At 46.1% G+C, this 21,424-nt stretch overlaps 1 protein-coding gene across 5 annotated transcripts; it reads left to right on the top strand.

Moving 5' to 3' along the window:
* The first annotated feature begins 273 nt into the window (after positions 1-273).
* On the top strand, positions 274-14,033 carry Cln3 (CLN3 lysosomal/endosomal transmembrane protein, battenin). 5 transcript variants are annotated; one of them, XM_048789737.1, is made up of 18 exons: positions 274-472; positions 686-735; positions 1,544-1,746; positions 1,945-2,058; positions 2,211-2,289; positions 3,606-3,702; positions 4,709-4,780; positions 5,163-5,242; positions 5,366-5,451; positions 5,915-5,987; positions 6,074-6,217; positions 7,280-7,392; positions 9,413-9,459; positions 9,540-9,608; positions 9,695-9,750; positions 9,893-9,986; positions 13,522-13,662; positions 13,760-14,033. In XM_048789737.1, exons 4-18 carry the CDS (start codon positions 2,013-2,015, stop codon positions 13,877-13,879), a joined length of 1,317 nt encoding a protein of 438 aa, XP_048645694.1. In that variant the 5' UTR covers positions 274-472; positions 686-735; positions 1,544-1,746; positions 1,945-2,012; the 3' UTR covers positions 13,880-14,033. The 5 variants fall into 5 exon arrangements, with proteins under 5 accessions (XP_048645694.1, XP_015346714.1, XP_048645695.1 ...); XM_048789738.1 differs by having other exon boundaries at positions 289-366; XM_015491228.2 differs by having other exon boundaries at positions 274-735.
* The last annotated feature ends 7,391 nt before the right edge of the window (positions 14,034-21,424 follow it).

Here is a 21,424-nt window from a genome sequence, read left to right as displayed (position 1 = left end):
CCTTCCCCAGGGCCACAGCAATCTCCACCCCAGGTGGGGAAATGGGTGTGCGTCACCTGTGGGACACAGGTGCACATTCTGAGTTTTAAAGCGCAAAGGGTGAGAACGGAAAGAAAGAAGTGGGAGCAAGGGACCTCAGAATTGGGGATGGGGGAAGGGACATGTGGCAACTGCAGAGGAGTGACTCAGGTCTTGAATTCACACCTCAGCCATTTCCGTCTGCCCCAAGCCACAGCCTTTCTGAGAGAGGAAGCCAGGGTTTCTGGTTCCTGTTTTGTCCAGGGACAGAGCGGAAGAGTGAAAAGGGCTGGTGGGAGCTCTGGCTTCCCAATTCCAAGTCATTAATGCTTCCTTAGGGCATAAAGGGTTGGTTGGCGGCTCTTCCACTCATCCCCTCATCCATGCTTATTCTTGCAAAAAGGACTTGACTAACTTTGTACTGTGCTCATTTGCATCTACCTCCCACACTCCTGTGAGTTCCCTGAGGGCAGGAGCCCTGTAGGAAATGCTGCAGAATTTCTAGAGCTCTGCAGGGGTAGTAGGACCTCATTTCTCATTGGTTGCGTGATCTGGGAAGCACATCGCAAGGGGCACATTTCAAACAGCAGTCTGAAGGCCTGGTGGTGGGAAAGAGCTAGTAGAGATGGGCTCAGGCAGCTGCAAGCCGTAACAGAGTTTTTCACAGGGGAAGGACACGATGAAGAAAAGCAAGGATTCTGCTTTACCTAGAGGAAGGTAAGAGAATGACTCCCTATTTGAGACTATATGAAGTGGCCTCCCCCTCTCCCCTGCCAAGCCCCACTTTCCTAATTTCCTAGGGCAATTGGGTGAGATCACAGAATCAGAATCTTAGGACTTAGAATCTAAGGACCTCTGATGGAGCAGGAATCCAGCAGCGGTCTGCCCAATGACGCTCTGCCTCTGCACTCTTATTTCTTTTTTTTTATATTTCTTTTTTGGTTTTAGGTGGATACAATAACTTTATTTTTATGTGGTCCTGAGGATCCTACCCAGTGCCTCACATGTGCTAGGCGAGCACTCTACCACTTGACCCACAACCCCTGCCCCTGCGCTCTATTTCTTGCTAAATGGGTCTCTAAGGTCTAATGTTATGTGATAGTCGTTAACTTTTTTCTTATGGTAACTCAGTTTTCTCATCTGTAAACGCAGGGGTTGGAATACTAATGTGGTATTTTTGATACTAGGATAACAGGGGAAAGAGTATCTCTTAAGGCCTTGGATAGTGTCCATAGATAATTCAGGAAACCCCCATAGTTGGCTATTATCTTTATTTTAGGTTTCTAAAACAGTATGTCAGGGTATCAGATAAAAATGAGTGACTGGAGTTTGGCTCTCTTTGCTTCCAAACAACGGCTCCCAGGGGGTGAGGTAGGGGAGGGCGGGGTGGCCATATTTGCTCCTGGCAAGCGAGGGCGGCTGGAAAAGAGTTGAAGCCGCCCGCGCCATGACGACTGCTGGCAGAATTCGGCCACGGCTTTCGAGACCGGTAATCGCGGCTCTCCCTGGCTCCCACCCTCTCCAGTTCAAAACCAGCGGTGCCAGGGCTCTCCTGGATTCTACCTTTCTCACGCCCTGAAGTTGAAAAGGCCGAAAGCGAAGGCAAGAGGAGGGCCCGGAAGTAGGGAGGACCTCCGAGCACGTGATGGGGGAACCTGCGGGTGATGTCACGTGACCCACCAACCTGCGGGGACTCCTTGGTGCGGAACGTTCTGCTGCTCTTTAAAGGTACAGGCCTCAGCCCCCGCCCCGCGTCCGCCAGCTTTAGAGGGGACAGGGGCGGAGTCCGACAGGTGGGGCGTGGTGGGGAGTGGGAGGGCGCGAGACGGAACCCTGGGATCTCCTGATGGATCCTGTGGCGCGAACCCAGCAGGCAGCCGGAGCTAGGTGTGGCAATAGGGCCTTAACCAAATTCACCTGTCGCAGACCCTCATCCACCCGGTTAGAGCCAACTCGCTGACTTTGGACCCTTCGGGGGATCAGAACTTGATGCCATGGGAGGCTGTGAGGGCTCCAGGTGGCGCCTTTTGGATTCTGAGAGTGAGTATTTATGGCCCGCCCCTTCGGGAGTGACTTCTTCTGCCGTGTGCACATCCCAGGGGCTTGGAAGCTGGCTCAGTCCGGGGAAAGACCCTCGCGAGGCAGTCGTGCACCTGAGAGTGGGAGGGATCATGTGCTCTTCTAATTCACAGGGGAGGAGACCACCTCTGAGCCCCAAGCCCCTCTGTTGGAACGTCAGAGTGCCCATTGGAAGAATGCGGTGGGCTTTTGGTAAGTGGCCTAAGAGCTCAGCTAAAGTAAAAATGCAGCAGCAGGAAATGGGGGAACTGAACTGCACAAAGAAGTTGAATCCACAAATATTTACTTAGTTAACTGGTTTGCCCGGAAGCTGCCTGTGAATTTTCGAAAATCCACTCGTTTGCTTAGCATCTTCACCTATTTCAGTACCATCTGTAAGATCACTCACTTCATATTCTCCAACCAACTCAGCCTCAATCTCAACATTTTAAAATTCAGGTATTTAAAAAAAGAAAGCTGAGCCACTACTTCAAATAGAAAACCAATATTTTGCTAATGCGCGTTCAAATAAATGGATCACTTGCTAAAACTTTTTACAAGATCATCCATGCACCTTCCAAAAGCTTTCAGATACTGAGCCTTGGGAAGTACTGCTAGCATTAGCTTACCCCATTAAGTCACAAGTTTTTAGTCTTTGAATATTTCAATGAAATTGACCCAGATGCATTAAAATAGGTAGAGGTTATATGTATCTTTTATCCATATTTTCATATATATATTTTTTCAAATGCTGTTGGTAATCTCTTTTCTCAAGAAAGTAGAACTGTGAAAGCATGATATTGATTTCAAAAGTTCCTATAAATAGTACAGTTATTGCTCAATTTGAGTTTTTATATATGTCATAATTTAACTTAATGAGAACTGTGGAGGACTTGGGTGGCAGGTTGGGTTGGAAGTGGCTTCCCATGTAACTCTTTGGAAGAGTGACTTGATTTCTGTTAGCTTCAGTTTCTTCAACAGTAAAATAGGAAGAGCCACTTCACAGGTTTGTGAAAAGGACACTTGAAAACTCTGACACTGAGCCAAATTTCTTTCCTATCAATGAGCACAACTTTGGAAGATAAAAGTAAGTGAGGATCCTTTATGGATCACAAATGATTTTGGCATTATTTTAATCTTTATAGCCACCCTGGGGATGTAGTCAGGTGAGAAATTTATATTCCCATTTTACACATGAGTTAGACTGAGACACCTGAAAAGGAAGTGGCAGACTTGGGACCACAATGGTCTTTTGGATTTCAAACTCTGGGATATTTTTATTGTACTACAGGGCATCAGTGGTTGAAAAGTGGCCTAGGAACTGAATCACTTGGAGCTCAAAGGAAAAAGTTGTTAAAAGATAGCTTTCTGAAAGGGGCCTTGAGAACTTGGAAGTGAACCCAAGTCTCTGATCTCCAAACCTGTATTTCTAACCCTGACATTGAAAGAAGATGGGATTTGGTGAAGGGTACAGACAAGAAAAGATCATAGGCAGAAAAGTAAGTGAAGATCTGTCCTGCTCATTCCAGGCTCCTGGGCCTTTGCAACAATTTCTCCTACGTGGTGATGCTCAGTGCGGCCCACGACATCCTTAGACATGAGAGAGCCTCTGGGAACCAGAGCCATGTGAGTGAGTCCCTCTCCACTTCCACCACCACCATGGTTGGTCCCTATGGAAAGATTAGGATTCGCCCTGGGGCAGAGCCCCCTACTTGAAAAACTCATGAAGTAAAGTGGCCCATGGGGCAAGGTGGCTTAAGTTCCTAGTCTTCCTGGCACGTATGTCAGGAAGGTCCTTTGGAGATCAATAGGTGCCAAATGGCTGGGGAGGACTATAGTTTATGGCAGTGTTTCTTTTTCTTTCTTTCTTTCTTTTTTTTTTTTTTAAACCACTGAGCCACACTCTTAGCCCTTTTTATTTTGAGACAGAGTGTTCCTAAGTTACTGAGGCTGGCCTAGAACTTGTGATCCATCTGCCTCAGTCTCCTGAGTCACAAGGATCACCAGTGTGCACTAGCATGCCTAGTTTTATGGCTAGGTTTTTTTGTTTTTGTTTTGTTTTTGGTACCAGGGATTGAACCCAGGGGTACTTAACCACTGAGCCACATGTCCAGCCTTCTTTTAATATTTTATTTAGAGGCAGGGTCTTGCTAAGTTACATAAGGCCTCGCTAAATGGCTGAGGCTGACTTTGGACTTGGAATCCTCCTGCCTCAGCCTCCCAAGCTGCTGGGATTACAAGTGTGCGCCACCATGCCCAGCTATGGTTGGGTTTTTAACCTGAAGCTGGTGATTGTTTGCTGTGGGATTGTCCTGTGCATTGTAGGATGTCTAGCAGCACCCTGTGCTTCTAACCACTACTCGCCAGTAGCATACCCCTGACAAACAAGAGTGACAGCCAATAATGACTCTAGACATTGACAAGAGTACCCTGGAGGTTAAAATTGCCCACAGTTGAGAAACAGTTGGCTATAGTGAGCTGGAAGTACATGCCCTATCCAAGCAGAGCAGCTACCACTTTGTAGGTCCAACAGGGAATTTGGTTCCATCTTTCAAATTAGAGCCGAGCTGGGACTGGGGCCATGTCTACCCTCCTTTCTCCCTAGGTGAAAAGCTTTTTTCTCTTCCATCAGGTAGACCCAAGCCCGATGCCCATCCCCCACAATAGTTCATCTCGATTCGACTGCAACTCTCTCTCCACAGCTGTGAGTATCCCTCTGGTCCCCCACCGTGAATCCCTTGGCACATACCTGGGATTGTCATGATTACAGTTATTGAGACTGCTTGTTACGGGGCTCTTTCCACGAGTGGCACATATTAACTCATGTAATCCGCATGCTAGTCCTACGAGTTAGGTACTGAAGCATCCCCACTTCCCTGATTGGGTGGGGGGGACCTCCTAAACAAACAAACACACACACACACACACACACACACACACACACACACATGAACCCAGATCTGTCTGATTCCAGAGCCTGTACTTGTAGCAGGTCTCATTGCCTGGCTCCTGTCTTCCCTTGGCCACTTGTTCGGGAGGGTTGTCCCTAGGAAGGTCTGGAGTCTCACTCTCTTCTCCTGTTGCAGGCAGTGCTCCTGGCTGACATCCTCCCTACCCTCATCATCAAATTGCTGGCTCCTCTAGGCCTTCATCTGCTGCCCTACAGGTCTGGGTGGGGGTGGAGGGAGAAAGGGCAGGCATGATCGGAGAGCTGGGAGGAGTGGCAGGAGGCCGCAGAGCCAAGGGAGGAGGCTGACCTTCCACTTCCCCTTTCTCCATTCGCCCTTAGCCCCCGGGTGCTCGTCAGTGGGGTTTGTTCTGCGGGCAGCTTTATCTTGGTTGCCTTTTCTCACTCAGTGGCGATCAGCCTGTGCGGTGAGTCTCCAGTTCCATGTCTAGTGAACTGGCCCAGAGGAACCTCAGCGGGGTGGTGTAGGGGGCGGTCTCCCCAGCTTCCCAGAGGAAAGGGGTTATTTCTGCAGCCCACAGAAGTCTTCTGGGGCTGCCACAAGCAGGAAATGGGAGGCAGGGCTACTTGGAGGGGTAGGTAGTGGAAGTGGGAGGATTGATGGAAGTTGAACTGAGCAGGGTTTGCCAGACACACCACCACAGGGGGTGGGGGAGACAGGGAGGGTCCTCCCCACTCCTGGCTGCATAACTGGGTACCATTCTCTGCAAGAGGACATGCAGAGAAGGGGGGTAGCTCTACTTCATAGCTGAACCCAGCCTCTCCAAGAGCTCTGACTTAGCTCCTCTGAGCTGATACACACAAGGCCATGGTCAAGCACCTTCGGGAACTGGGGCTTTGGGGCCACTTCTGTGCTTGTCCTCCTCCCAGGTGTGGTCTTGGCCAGCATCTCATCAGGTCTGGGGGAGGTCACCTTCCTCTCACTCACTGCCTTCTACCCCAGGTAAGCAACATGGCAGAGAGTGAGGACAGAGGCCATTTCCCCACTGACTTCGGTCCTCCTGAGAGCACCTGTGTTCTCCTTCCCAGGGCTGTGATCTCCTGGTGGTCCTCGGGCACTGGGGGAGCAGGACTGCTGGGGGCACTGTCCTACTTGGGCCTCACCCAGGCTGGCCTCTCCCCACAGCACACCTTGCTGTCCATGCTGGGGATCCCTGCCCTGCTGCTGGCCAGGTGAGCAGTCCTGGGCTGGAAGGAAGGAAGAGGGGAGGGGGCAGGACTTGATCATATCCCAATCTTCAGATCCCAACATTTTTGTTGAGAGGAGAGTAGATTTTTTTTTTTATAATTTATTTTGGCACCAGAAATTAAACCCAGAGGCGCTTAACCACTGAATCACATCCCCAGCCCTTTTTATGTTTTATTTAGAGACAGGGTCTCATTGAGTTGCTTAGAGCCTTGCTAAGTTTCAGAGGCTGGCTTTGAACTTATCCTCCTTCCTCAGCCTCCCGAGCCACTGGGATTCTAGGCATGTGCCACCGTGTCTGGCAGGAGTGTGGATTTTGTATCCTGACAGGTGTAGATGCTGCTATTCCAGTTCTAGAGTCCCGGAACTGCCACTTGTTACCTGTGTGACATTCGACAAGTTCCTTTGCTCCTCTGACCCTCGGTTTCCCCCATATCAAATGGCGGTAGTTCTCGCATTCCCACGAGGGGACACGTGTGAAGTATTCGGCACAGTGTGGTCCCCAAGAGGATTCTAGTAGGACAAGGGTGGACTTTATTCTGCATATGTTTTCATAAGAATCAGGAAACAATTGTAATGAGCCAATTGAACCTGTGACCTCCCAGCTCATAGCTTGGAACAAGGCCAGGTAGGAAAAAAAGGAATCAATGTAAAGGAAATGTTAAGTTAAAAAAAAAAAAAATTACACATAGGAAGAATGGAGAAATGGCAGATAACATGAAGCCAGAGCCTAAGTGAGCAAAGGTTGGGAATTTCTGGGCTAGACAAAGTCCCCATGGAGTAGGCCATACCTAGAGCCGTCGTTAGAATGGGAATGAACCGCCTGCTTGGAGAGGGGCAGCAAGCATCCAGGGGCCTTGGGTAGTTGGAAGGAGGCATTTGTCCATAATAGGGGCTCTGCAGCACGGAAATGGGGTACCCTGCAGCTCCCCATCATTGGAAGCCTACGCATACCAGGTGTGCCCTGGAAAGGGGTGGCCTTCCTGGCCTCAGGACGCCTGGCCAGCCCTACAGGGCTTGTTGACTGTCCTCACTGTGCTCACTCTTAGCTATTTCTTGTTGCTCACATCTCCCGAGCCCCAGGACCCTGGAGGCGAGGACGAGGCGGAGACCGCAGCTCGGCAGCCCCTCATAGGCTCGGAAACCTCAGAATCAAAGCCAGGTAGGAGGTGCAGGCCCCCACGAGGGCACTTTCTGCATTGGGGTTTTCCTGGTTTCCTCTCTGCAGTGGGCACAGTCAAGGCAGGACGCGGGTGGGTTGGGTTGGTTCCAGTCAAAACTCGGGCCAAGAGCTGCTTTCTAAGTACTGGCTGTGCCAGACATTCTGACTGCTTTGGGGACAAAGAATGCCCAAGACAAGGAAATGAGACAGTTCATAAGCGAACCAGCGAGTCGAAAAAGTTATCTTTATTTTCATATATTGATTGATAAGCCTGGGAAGGACGTAAAACAGTGATATGATGCAATGACTGTTGAAGGGAGGCGGAGAAGGGTTGGTGTTGTCCTTTAGAGAACGGTCTAGTTCAGAGAAGACCTTTTGGAGATATTTGGGCTGAGACTTGATTGACAGGTTGTCTAGGTGAACAGGTTCTAGGCAGAGGGAACATGGGGAGCTGGGGCCCTGTGGTGGGAATGAGCTTGGATGTTCTAGAAGCAGAAGAGCCAGCAAGGCAGGGGTGGAGTATACAGATGAGCATCTGTACACACAGATATGAAGAGGTTTCATCTAGTGTCCTTTTCATTTATTTATTTTGAGATGGGATTTCCCCTATATTGCCCAGGCTGGTCTTGAACTCCTGGGCTCAAGTGATCCTCTCTCTTCAGCCTCCTCTGTATCTGAACTCCAGGCATGTGCCATTGCCCCTGGCCAACTTCTCTGTGTGTGGTGCTGGAAATAGAATATACTAGACAAGTGTTCCACCACTGCTGTACCAAGATTTTTTTTTTTTCTTTTTTGGTACTGGGAATTGAACCCAGAGCCACATCCCTTAGTCCCTTTTTGTATTTTATTAGAGACAAGGTCTTGCTGAGTTGCTTAGGGCCTCACTAAGTTGCTGAGGCTGGCTTTGAACTTGTGATCCTCCTGCCTCAGCCTCCCGAGCTGCTGGAATTACAGGTGTGCGCCACCATACCCAGCCCTCCATACCCAGCCTTTTTTTTTTTTTTTTTAATTGTGATTATAGAGAATGTGAAGCTGGACATGGTACACACACCTGTAATCCCAGCAACCCAGGAGGCTGAGGTAGGAGGATCGCAAGTTCACGGCCAGTCTGGACAACTTAGTGGTGGGACCTTGTGTCAAAATAAAAATAAAGAGGTCTGGGGATGTGGCTCAAGTGGTAGCGCGCTCGACTGGCATGCGTGCGGCCCGGGTTCGATCCTCAGCACCACATACAAACGAAGATGTTGTGTCTGCCAATAATTAAACAATAAATATTTAAAAAAAAAATAAAAAATAAAAATAAATAAATAAAAATAAAGAGGGCTAGGGGTACAGCTCAGTGGTAGAGTTCTCACCTAGTATGCATGAGGCCCTGGGTCCAATTCCTAGCAACCCAAAAAGAAAGAAAGGAAGGGCAGCCGTGGTTGTCCATGCCTGGAATGCCAGCGACTCAGGAGGCCGAGACAGGAAGATTACAAGTTTGAGAGCAGCCTGGACAACCTGGCAAAACCCACATCAGAATAAAAAATGAAAAGGACAAGGGCTGGGGCTGTGGCTTAGTGATAGAGCACTTGCCTAGCATGCATGAGACCCTGGGTTCCATTCCCAACACCACAAAAATAAATAGATAGATAAATAGGACTGGAGATGTAACTCAATGGCAGAGTGCCCTGGGTTCAACCCCAGAACCACGTACACACACACACACACACCAAAAAATGTGTGTGTGTGTGTTTGTGTGTGTATGATTGTTTTATGTCTATTCTTAGCCCTTTTTATTTTTTGAGACGGGGCCTCACTAAGTTGTCCAGGCTGGCCTCAAACGTGCCAGCCTCTTGCCTCAGCCTCCTGATTCACTGGCATTGTAGGCGAGTGCTGTGATGCCTGGCCATGTTAAGCACTTCTGAGTGTGCATCGTGGTGCTATCTAAGTGTGTCCACACTGCTGGGTTGGCCGGTGCCCCTGGCTGAGTCTTCAGTATTCTGACTTCCTCTGTCTCTCTCTCCTTGTCCCCCTGCAGGCTCCAGCTGGAACCTGTCCCTCCAGGAAAGGTGGATCGTGTTCAAGGTCTGAGTGGTGACTATAGTGTGTGCCCCGTGGTTGGTGACTTTCCCCAGCCCTCCACTTACACCTGCCAACTCTTCCAGGGTCTGCTGTGCTACATCGTGCCCTTGGTGCTGGTCTACTTTGCTGAGTATTTTATCAACCAGGGACTGGTGAGTGAGGGGTGCTGCGAGGGGTGTGGAAGAGGCAGTTGGTCCACCGTCCGCACCCATCTCTCCTGTCTGGTTCTTTGCTGCAGTTTGAGCTTCTGTTTTTCCGGAACACATCCCTGAGTCATGCTCAGCAGTATCGCTGGTGAGAGGCAGAAGGGAAGGTGGTGGGGGACACCCTCCTAGCGGGCTGGAAGGTCCCCCTGATGACGGGTACCTGGGGAGACGGGGCTGCCCTGCCCAGCTGGCACTCAGGGGGGCTTCCTGCTCCCTGCCTCCGACCTCAGGTACCAGATGCTATACCAGGCTGGCGTCTTCGCCTCCCGCTCTTCTCTCCGTTGCTTTCACATCCGCTTCATCTGGGTCCTGGCCCTGCTGCAGGTACCAAGCCCCTTCCCGGCCCCCACTCCCACCTTGGCTCCCAGCTTCCCCAAGCCCTGCTGCTTCCCTCCCTCATCAGGAAGTCTTTATTGTGTACGAACATTTCTAAGCAGAGAGACCAAAATCCACAAGGGTCCACGTACAATATGTGTCCCCTGGAACCCGGCAAACCTGAGTGCAAATCCCAGCTTCTGTACTCAGTAGCTGTGTGACTCAGGACAGGTCTCTGAACCTCTCTGAGCCTAAGTCAGATGTGGAGGAGTGGGGCTGTAGCTCAGTGGTAGAGAACTTATTTGGCTAGCATGTGCAAGGCCCTGAGTTTGATCTCCATCACTGCAAAAAATAAAAAATAAATAAACCAGATGTGGGTCAGCATCTATTTCTCAGAATAGTTATTAGAAATAGGACAGGATTTTGTGTTGTGTTTTAATCAATGAGACAGGATTTCTTTTTTTCTGAAAAACTGTTGTAAAAATTACACAAGGCCACTTTGAAACGTGTATATGTGTACATGTTATAAACGTATATATGAGTGTATAAAGAAAGCGCTGCAGCAGACTTCTGCCCAGTCTGTAAGGCTTTATTAATTTATTCTTTCATTCTGTAGCTCTATTTATACATCTTTATTTCCCAACACAAAAGTACTTTTTTTTTTTTTNTTTTTTTTTTTTTTTTTTTTTTTGGTACTAGGGATTGAACCCAGAGGCACTTAACCACTGAGCCACATCCCCATCTCTTTTTATATTTTATTTTGAGACAGGGTCTCGTTAAATTGCTTAGGGCCTTGCTAAGTTGCTGAGGCTGGTTTTAAACTCAGGATCCTCCTGCCTCAGCTGCCTGGATTTCAAATAATATTTCTACATACAGGAATATGTATAGTTTTTTTTTTTTCATTCTGGATGTTAATTATGATAAAATCAGTGACCTTATAGTCAAAGGGTTACCTATCTTAGTAAATAATTTCTGGTGACCAAATTCAACTATCCTTGGCAAATAATCACTTATAGTTTTTAGCGAACACACACTATTCTCTATCTACAGTCTAATCAAAGGAGTGTGACGTGACCAGCACTCATTATTTCAACGTTTCGAGTGTACAGCCCTTAAACATAATTGGTTTTTTTGTTGTTGTTGTTTGTTCGTTCATTTGTTTTAATAGTTTTTTTAGTTGTCAATGGACCTTTATTTTTATGTTGTGCTGAGAATCAAATCCAGTGCCTCACACATGCCAGGCAAGTGCTCTACCACTGGGCCACAACCCCAGCCCCCCTTGAAGGTAATTGTTAAAATAAACTTTCCAGGGCCAGGCTTGGTGGTGCACACCTGTAACCCCAGTGGCTAGGGAGGCTAAGATTGGAGGATCGTGAGTTCAAAGCCAGCCTCAGCAAGGACAAGGCACTAAGCAACTCAGTGAGACCCTCTCTCTAAATAAAATACAAAATAGGGATGGGGAAGTGGTTTAGTGGTTGTGTGCCCCTAAGTTCAATCCCCAGTACCCAAAATAAATAAGTAAATGAATTAATTGAATAAAATAAACCTTCCACTTCAGGCTGAGCATCCCTAATCTGAAACTCTTAATTGTTCCAAAATTTGCCAATTTTTGAGCATGGAGGTTCAACCACAAATAGAAAATTCTATACCAGGAAGTGGTGGGTTTTTGGTTTTTTTTTTAGTTGATGATTCTTTATTTTATTTATTTTTATGTGGTGCTGAGGATTGAACCCAGTGCCTCACACATTCTAGGCAAGTGCTCCACCACTGTGTCACAACCCCAGCCCTATACCAGGAAAATTATTGCACAAAATTATTAGAAATACTGTATCAAATTACCTTCAGGCAATGTGTATAAGGTTTATCTGAAACACAATTGAATTTTGTGTTTAGATATGCATCCCATCTCCCAAAAAATACCATATGCAAGTATTCCAAAATCTAAAAAAAAAATCTGAAATCCAAAAAAATTCTGGGCTTAAGCCCATGAATTTCAGATAAGGAATGTATAACACATGTTAAAAGAATATTTTTTGCCCTTAAATTTTTGGGGGGAAGTACCAGAGATTGAACTCAGGGGCACTCAACCACTGAGCCACATCCCCAGCCCTATTTTGTATTTTATTTAGAGACAGGGTCTCAATTATTTACTAAGATAGGTAACCCTTTGACTAAACAACTTAGAAAGGCTCTAAGCAATTTAACATGACAGGACAATTTAACATGACAATTTAAATGAGACAAGGTCTCGTTTTGCTGAGGCTGGCTTTGAACTCGTGATCCTCCTGTCTCGGCCTCCCTAGCTGCTGGGGTCACACAGGTGTGCACCACTGCACCCAGCCATCCTTTGCCCTTTTAAGAACTGCTGGGCACCATGGTGCACACAAATAATCCCAGCAACTTGGGGAGGCTGAGGCAGGAGAATCGCAAGTTCAAGGCCAGCCTCAGCAACTTAGCAAGACCCTGTCTCAAAATAAAAAGGGCTGGGGATATAAATGAGTGGTAAAGTGCTCCTGGGTTCAAACCCCAGTTCAAAAAAAAATTAAGAATTCAACTTTATAACAAGATACAGAAGTATAGATTATAGTTTGATATGACAACGACTTATAAATATTCTCTAACCACCTGTATTTGTCAGAGCAGTGCTGCCAGCTTGGGGCTTGTACTCACAAAGTTCCAAATTGTGGTATCAACATTTGCAACTCAGGGTTCTTCTAGATGCTGCTGAAACATGTAGCTTATGGTTTGAGGTATACATTCAACCAAAGCTGTTTATTAGAATTAGGGCTCAAAATCATGTATTGCCACCTCATCCTTACTGAATTAGGACTTCTTAGGGGGAGGCATGCATGGAGCATATTTAACAAGGCCCCCAGGGATCCTACTGATTGACTGGGATACAAAGGAGGTGTCTGCACCCTCAGATGGGGGTCAAGGAGCTTTCCTAAAAGAATTGGGAACATCTAAACAGGGTTTCTCCACCTCAGCAAGCTTGACATGGGGATTGGGTAATTCTCTGTTGTGGGGGGGCTATCCTGTGCACAGTAGGGTATTTAGCAGCATCCCTAGGCTCTACCCACTCGATGCCAGGGGAACACCCCAAATGTGACAACCAAAAATGCCCTGGATGTTACCAAGAGTTCCCTAGACCACAGGTCTCAGACTGGTAAATGGGGAGGGGAACACTCAGTTCAAGGAGCCCTTGGAAGAAGGAAGTGAAGTCATGGGAGGGACCGTGATCCTGATTAAACTGAGATTCCAAGTGATGGAAGGTGGGATAGCATTCCAGGCAGTAGGAGCGATGGGAGCAACGGGAAGAGGGGGGTGGGGCCTACAGGTGGATAGGGTGCTGGAGAGAGGGTGGGGCAAAGGCCTACCCGGATCCGGGTCTGTGGGTGCAGCTGGCTAATGGGATTTTATTCAGGCCTGTCATCTCTGTCCTTCCCCAGTGAGTCCCAGAAATGGGGGCCACTGGATGAGAGGCCCAGCCTCCCTCTGGCCCTGCTCTGGTTGCACACTGACCTCCCTCCGCCTGTGCCCACAGTGCCTCAACCTGGCCTTCCTACTGGCAGATGTGTTGTTTACCTTCCTGCCGAGCATCTACATCGTCTTCTTGATCATCCTCTACGAGGGGCTCCTGGGGGGCGCGGCCTACGTGAACACCTTCCACAACATTGCTCTGGAGGTCAGTACCAGCCAGCGAGGGCTGTGGGGGGTCCCTCTGAGGGAGTCCAGGGCAGAGACCCCTAGCTTTACCACGCGCCCCTCCTCTGCTCTCCCAGACCAGTGACCAGCACCGAGAATTTGCCATGGCAGCCGCCTGTATCTCTGACACCCTGGGGATCTCCCTGTCAGGGGTCCTGGCCCTGCCTTTGCATGACTTCCTCTGCCAGCTGCCCTGACGCTCTGACGGGTTGGAGCACAGGCCTGCCGGGTGGGAAGTGCTGAGATCTGTTCCCCTCGACCATGGGTCAGCCGTGGTCTCCTCTCAAGCTGGTCTTGGGAGTTTCTTCACAGCATTATGCCCTCTGAATAAATGCTTATTTTATCAATTGACTTCTTGTGCAATTCTTTTTTTCTGAAAAACTGTTGTAAAAATTACACAAGGCCACTTTGAAACGTGTATATGTGTACATGTTATAAACGTATATATGAGTGTATAAAGAAAGCGCTGCAGCAGACTTCTGCCCAGTCTGTAAGGCTTTATTAATTTATTCTTTCATTCTGTAGCTCTATTTATACATCTTTATTTCCCAACACAAAAGTACTTTTTTTTTTTTTGTACCAGGGATTGAACCCAGGGGCACTTAATCATTGAGCCACATCCCCAGCCCTTTTTATTTTTTATTTTGAGACAGGGTCTTACTAAGTTGCTTAGGGCCTCACTGAGTTGCTGGGGCTGCCTTTGAACTCAGGATCCTCCTGCCTCAGCCTCCAGAGTCTCTGGGATTACAGGAGTGCACTATCATACCTGTCTTGCACAGTGTTGTCCAATCTTGGAGTATATAGCAGTACTTCTTTCCTGGTTGTAGTACTTTATTCCTTTTTGTGGCAGAATAGTATCCCAGTCCATGAACACTTAGCATTTTGTTTCTCTATTTGTTAGTGGATGGACACTTGAGTTTCAATTTTTGGTATGAATGCGATTGCTACAAACATAAGAGAAAACACCTAGGAATATAATTGCTGGGTCTTAAAGTAACTCTGTTTAATCCTTCAAAAAACATCCAGGCTCTTCTCCAAAATGGCTGTACTGAGCCAGGCTCAATGAGGCACACCTGTAGTCCCAGCAGCTGGGGAGGTAGCTAAATGGTAGAGCGCCCCTGGGTTCGATCCCTAGTACTAAAAAGAAAAAGAAGGAAGAAAGTGGGTATCCTGTCTTAGCTCTGATCTTGGGGAAAATGCTTTCAGTCTTTTATCATTAAGTACAATGTTAGCTTTGAGATTTCTGTAGATGCTTATCTTAGTTGTTTGGGATGCTATAACAAAATACCTAAAACCAGGTAATTTATAAACAACAAAGTTATTGCTCACAGTTCTGGAAGCTGTGAAGGCCAAGACCAAGGGGTTAGATTTGGTGTCTGATGACAGCTCTTCCCTTATGGGTGGCACCTTCTATTTGTCCTCATGTGGTAGGAGGGGCAGATTAACTCCCTTGGATTTCTTTCTTTCTTTGGTACTAGGAATTGAACTCAGGGGCACTTTACCACTGAGCCACATCCTCAGCCTGTCTTTGTATTTTATTTAGAGACAGGGTCTTAGTAAGTTGCTTAGGGCCTCAATAAATTGCTGAGTCTGGCTTTGAACAAGTGATCCTCCTGCCTCACCCTCCTGAGCCGCTGGGATCACAGGCATACACCACCATGCCCCGCTTCCTTGGATTTCTTATTAGGGCACTAATCTCATTCTTGAGGGCTCCATCCTCATGAACAAATCAGCTCCTAAAAGCGCCACCTCTTAATACTATTGCATTGGAGATAAGGTTTTAACATCAAATTTGGGGTTGGGGCACAATCATTCAGACCAATGAATGCCCATTTATCAAGTTAAAAAAAAATCTGTTCATTCCTAATTTGTCATGAAGGGGTGTTGAATATTTCCAAATGCTTTTTTTGGCATCTATTAAGCTAATCATGTGGTTTTTGTATTTTATTCTATTGATATGGTATTTGCATTAGTTATTTTTTTTAAGTACTAGAGGATTGAACCCACTGAGCTACATTCTTAGTCTTTTTATTTTATTGTATTTTTATTTTTTTATATTTATTTTTTATTTTTAGGTTAACACAGTATCTTTATTTTATATTTATGTGGTGCTGAGGATCGAACCCAGTGCCTCATGCATGCTAGGCGAGCACTCTACCACTGAGCCACAACCCCAGCCCCATTGTATTTTTTATTTTGAGACAGGGTCTTACTAAATTTCTTAGGTCCTAAATTGCTGAGGCTGGCCTTGAATTTGTGATCCTCCTGCCTCAGCCTCTTAAGTCTAGGATTATAGGTGTGTGCCTCTATGCCAGGCTGGGTGTTCTAGAATTTTACCCATGATTTTGTGTCTGGTCTGTTGTCTTCTTGCATTGTTTTCTTCTGGTTTTGGTATCTTGATAACACTGGCCTCAAGAATGAGTTTGGCAAGTGCTTCCTCCTCTATTCTTTGTTAGAATTTGTGAAGAATTGAGCTGGGCATTGTGGCACAGCAGCTTGGGAGGCTGAGTCAGGAGGAGCGTGAGTTCTAAGCCAGCCTCAGCAATTTAGCAAGGCCCTAAGCAACTCAGTGAGACTGTCTCTAAATAAAATATAAAAAGGGCTGGGGATGTAGTTCAGTGGTTAAGTTCAGCCTTCAGTTGTTTTGTTTTGTTTTGTTTTATGAAGAATTAGTGTTGATTTTTCTTTACATGTTTGTGAAATTGACCAATGAAGCCATCTAGACCTGGGTCTGTCTTTGTAGATAAGTAGTTACTGCTGTGGTTTTTTTAAATTTTTGTTTGTTTGTTTGTTTTGGGGGGAGCTGGTACTGGTGATTGAATCCAGGGGTGCTTTACCACTGAACTACATCCCCCAACCCTTTTTATTTTTTATTTTGAGACGGGGTCTCACTAATTTGCTTAGGACCTTGCTAAATTGCTGAGGTTGATACTTGAGCTTGATACTTCCGCCTCAGCTTCCTGAGCCACTGAGATTACAGGGGTGTGACACTGTACCCAGATACACATAGTTTTTAAGCCCCTGAAATGTGGCTAAGAGAAATATGGCTGAGAAACTGACCTTTTAATTTTATTAATTTGTTAGGTTAAATTGAACAGGTCACAGTGGTTATTTACTGTATTGAACAGGTCTGGAGCAGTTGTTCTCCATGGGGTGATACTGCCTCCTAGGGACACATTGGAAATTCATGGGGCTTCTGAATCGCACTGTGAATAGGGACAGTGTCTTTAGAGGGTAAGAGCCATGGCATCCTGCTATGCACAGGGATTGTTCTGTTTGAGTGGCTTTTCCATGTCTTCCCTAAGACATCTAATAATATATGCCAAGAGTCTAACTTCATTTTGTAAACAGTATTTCTCTTGGTTTTAATGAACGCTGAATTTTTCAGGGCTACGACTGTCCTGTTGCTCTGAGCTAAATGTTTCTGCCTCCCCACCACCAATTCATATGTTGAATCCCTAATGTGATGGTATTAGGAGGTGGGGCCTTGGGGGTTAACTAGGGTCAGATTAGTTTAGGAAGGTGGGGACTTCATGGTGGCATTAATGCCCTTTGTGTGTGTGTGTGTGTGTGTGTGTGTGTGTGTGTGTTGCTGGGGATTGAACCCAGGGCCTTGTGCATGTGAGGCAAGCACTCTACCAACCAAGCTGTATCCCCAGCCCCTCATTCACTTTTGATCATAAGTGTGTATACAAATGCTAACTATATGACACATAATTGTGTGTGTGTGTGTGGAACTGGGGATTGTACCCAAGGCCTCACCCAAGCTAGGCAAGTGCCCTACCACAGGCTGCATCCCCACATCTTGTAAATTATTTTTATTTTGAGACATAAAATACTTATTTTTAAATGCCAAATATAAAGAAAAAAGATCGGGCTGGGGATGTGGCTCAAGCGGTAACGCGCTCGCCTGGCATGCGCGGAGTGCTGGGTTCGATCCTCAGCACCACATAAAATAAAATAAAGATGTTGTGTCCACTGAAATCTGAAAAATAAATATTAAAAAATTCTCTAAAAAAAAAATAAAAAAAATAAAGAAAAAAGATCAACATTTTTCATGTTACAGTTGTTTTTTCATAAGTCTCAACTGTCAAAACTGTCATTTCAAGCCAGGCGTGGTGGTACATGTCTAAGTGGCTCTGGAAGCTGAGGCAGAAGGATCATGAGTTCAAAGCCAGCCTCAGCGAAAGTAAAGCACTAACCAATTTAATGAAATCCTGTCTCTAAATAAAATACAAAATAGGGCTGGGGATGAGGTGAAGTGCCCCTGAATTCAATCCCCAGTACACCCCTCCAAAAAAATATATGCACCACCACATCCAGCTTCTTTTTTCTCTTTAGTAAATATGCTTAGATTATAGCAGCATTTACTGAATATACACTTACTCTATGACTCAACTGTCGTACCCAAGATACAAAATACTTGTAGAAAAGTGTTGATAACAGCTTTATTTATAAGAGCCCAAACTGAAGATCAAATCAACAAATATATTGTGACATAGTTACACATTTGAAGATCATTCAGCAATCAAAAATGAATGAACTACCATGTCAGTATACATTGCGACACAGAACGCATCTCATGAGCATTATGGTTAGCAAAAGAAGTCTCACATAAAAGAGCACATATCTCAGTATATTTACATGAAGCTCAAGAACAGACAAGACTAATACAGCTGCTCCCTGACTTATCATGCCTTAACTTAGAATTTTTTAGCTTTACCACAGTAAAGCTTACCCCTGAAATCATTCTGCTTTTCACTACCAGTGCAGTGTTCAATAAATTATGTGAGCTGGGTACAGTGGCACACGCCTGAAATCCCAGAAACTCAGGAGGCCGAGGCAGGAGGGTTGTAAGTTTAAGGCCAGCCTCAACCACTTAGCAAGACCCTGTCTCAAAATCAAAAATAAAAAAGGATGGGGATGTGGCTCAGGAGTAGAGTGCCCCTGACTCAATCCACATTAGATGATTTTGCTAAACTGTAGTCCAATTTAAATGTTCTTGGCATATTTAAGGAAGTCCAGGCTCTGTTACTGATGTTTGGTTTATATACATTAAATGCATTTCAACTTACAATATTTTCAATTTACAATGGGGTTAGGACAAACCCCATCATAAGTCAAGGACCACCTGTAGATGCTGGTAGAAGACTAATCAGTAAGACCCTGTCTCAAAATTCAAAATAAAAGGGGTGTAGCTCAGTGGTAAAGTGCCCCTGAGTTCAACATGCCCAGTATCAAAAAATAAAATAGTGTATGCCAGAAAGTTACATTTCTCCAGGGCGTGGTGGTGTACACTTGTAATCTCAGTGACTTGGGAGGCTAAGGCAGGAGGATTGTACATTGGAGGCCAGCCTCAGCAGCTTACCAAAATCTCATCTCAAAAAATAAAAAGGGGGGGCGGGGTTGTGTCTCAGTGGTAGAGTGCTCGCCTAGCATGCATGAGGCTCTGGGTTTCATCCTTAGCATCACATAGAAATAAAATATTGTGTCCACCTAAAACTAAAAAAAATTAAAAATATATTTTTTTAATTTTTTAATATTTATTTTTTAGTTTTCAGCGGACACAACATCTTTGTTTGTATGTGGTGCTGAGGATTGAACCCGGGCCACATGCATGCCAGGCAAGCACGCTACCGCTTGAGCCACATCCCCAGCCCAAAAAATAAATATTAAAAATACAAAATAAAAATAAAAATGGCTAGGTGTGTAGCTCGGTGATAGAACACCATTGAATCAATTCCCAGAACCTAAAAACAAACAACAGTTCCATTGCCTATTAATTTCATTGTGTCTCAAGATATTCATTTTAGAAAGGAAATATATTGGATCAGCCAGACCCGAAGCCTCAGGAGGCCGAGGCAGGAGGATTGCAAGTTCAAGGCTAGCTTCAGCCCTGCGGATAGTGAGCAGGGGTCCACCATACTTAGCATTTTGTCTCAGAGGGGAGTCTCAACGCCACCCCTCCCTTTCTTGCTCTGTCCTCTACCTCCTCCTCACTGCGTTCCCCTTCCACAGTGGAGTAATGCATCCGGGAGGGTCTTCTGTGGCCTGTGAATGACAGGACCTATTTCAGGACTTAATGCTGTCACTAGCTGAGCCACCACCGGCCCTTCAGAGGCTTGGTTTTCTCATTTGTAAAGTGAGGTTAGTAATAGTTGCTTTTTCTGCCCACCTAAGAGTTGGTCTCAGTTTCAGACTATCTTGAGTTTCAAATTGCCATTGGAAGGCCAATTATGACTAACAATCATCTGTCTGCTTCCTGGTTATAATGTTACAGAATGAGAAGAGAAGCAATCCACTGAGACAAATGTGTATTCCCATGTGAACTGGGTACACCAGGTGGATTAAAGTTCCTTCAGGGTATGCTTCTTTCTCTAGGGCCAGTAGAACCCCCATCAAAATCTGAGCATTAACAAAATTCATGCATTAGAAACACCCACGGGAGCTGGGCCTGGGGTGCATGCCTGTAATTCCAGTGACTTCTGGAGGATGAGGCAGAGGATCGGGAGTTAAAGGCCAGCCTCAGCAACTTAGCAAGACCCTATCTCTAAAAAAAATATAAAAAGGGTTGGGAAAGCGGCTCAGTGGCTAAGCACCCCAGAGTTCAATCCCTGGTACCGAAAACAACAACAAAACAAAAGCACCCATGTGATGTTTGGCTCCAGATCCACAGCCCAGTTATGCTCCTAAATGAAGAAGTTCTTAGATTTTCTTTAGTGAGCTGGCATCATTGCCATCTATCCTATTTATAAGACCAAGTTATGTCAGTTCAAAAAATTGTTAAGAGTCTAAAAAAACAATTGACAAAAATTGTTGGGAGTCTAGCTCTGAAACAACAAAGCTCCTGACAGTTCAGGTAGCCATGGAATCATGTTTGATTTAGAATTCAAGCTCTCAGTGTGACCTTGGACAACTCACTTGACCTCTCAGGGCATTAACATTCTCTGTCAGGAGCCGCCACATAGGGGCTGAGCGCCCCCTAGCTTTGAGTGATGGGAATGTGGGGATCTAGTGAGCCAGCCACGAGCTGTGTGTGTGTGTGAGCTGTGAGCAATTTGAGCGCACATGGCGGACTGGACTGAGGATGCTGCTGTGTCTGGGCTGTGCACGTAGGTGTCCCTTTCACCCGATCTGCCTTTGATCATCACACAGCACATGAGATGGGTGTGGTCTTCCAAGATGTCAGCAAACCTGCTGACCTGCAAAGATATCGAGAAGCTAGACTCAACACCTGAAACCTGACCCCTTGCCTCATTTGAATGGCTTCTCCCCAATAAAACCCTGTTCAAGCGTGCTCTCTCTCTTCTTGCCTGCCTTGCCTCCTTTGTGGGAGCTGGGTCAGAGGAGCCATCCCAGAACCCAAAGAAAAAGGTATTTCTCTGTCTCTCTGTGATTATTTTGTGCCAGCCCAGTTCACTTGGAGTGACTCTGACTGGTTTAGTCATGTGTCCCAACCATTCTCCTTTCTAAAGAGAGACAATTGTGCCTACTTTGTATGGTTACTGTGAATATTCATAAGAGGCAATCATCAGTAACGGTCTGAGTAAATAAATTTTATGTGTAGCACTTAATGAAACAAGTTTCTGCCATTAACAAGAACACAGAGGGGCCTGGGGCTGGGGCTGGGACTGGGGCTTAGTGGTAGAACACTTGCCTAGCATGCGTCAGGCACTGGGTTCGATCCCCAGCACCACAAACTAAACAAAATAAAGGTATTGTGTCCATACACAACAAATATA

Source organism: Marmota marmota, unplaced genomic scaffold, assembly GCF_001458135.2.
Source record: "Marmota marmota marmota unplaced genomic scaffold, marMar, whole genome shotgun sequence".
In the NCBI taxonomy this organism is placed as follows: Eukaryota; Metazoa; Chordata; class Mammalia; order Rodentia; family Sciuridae; genus Marmota; species Marmota marmota.
The sequence above is the reverse complement of the archived record's forward strand: the minus strand, read 5'-3'. Positions and strand labels throughout refer to the sequence as shown.

Excerpts from the sequence above, each read along its gene's own strand:
- Cln3 (XM_048789737.1), top strand. The coding sequence starts at position 2,013 with ATGGGAGGCTGTGAGGGCTCCAGGTGGCGCCTTTTGGATTCTGAGA. Across the intron at positions 2,059-2,210 it reads GCGCCTTTTGGATTCTGAGA|GGGAGGAGACCACCTCTGAG; the intron begins GTGAGTATTTAT and ends TCTAATTCACAG. Across the intron at positions 4,781-5,162 it reads GCAACTCTCTCTCCACAGCT|GCAGTGCTCCTGGCTGACAT; the intron begins GTGAGTATCCCT and ends CTCCTGTTGCAG.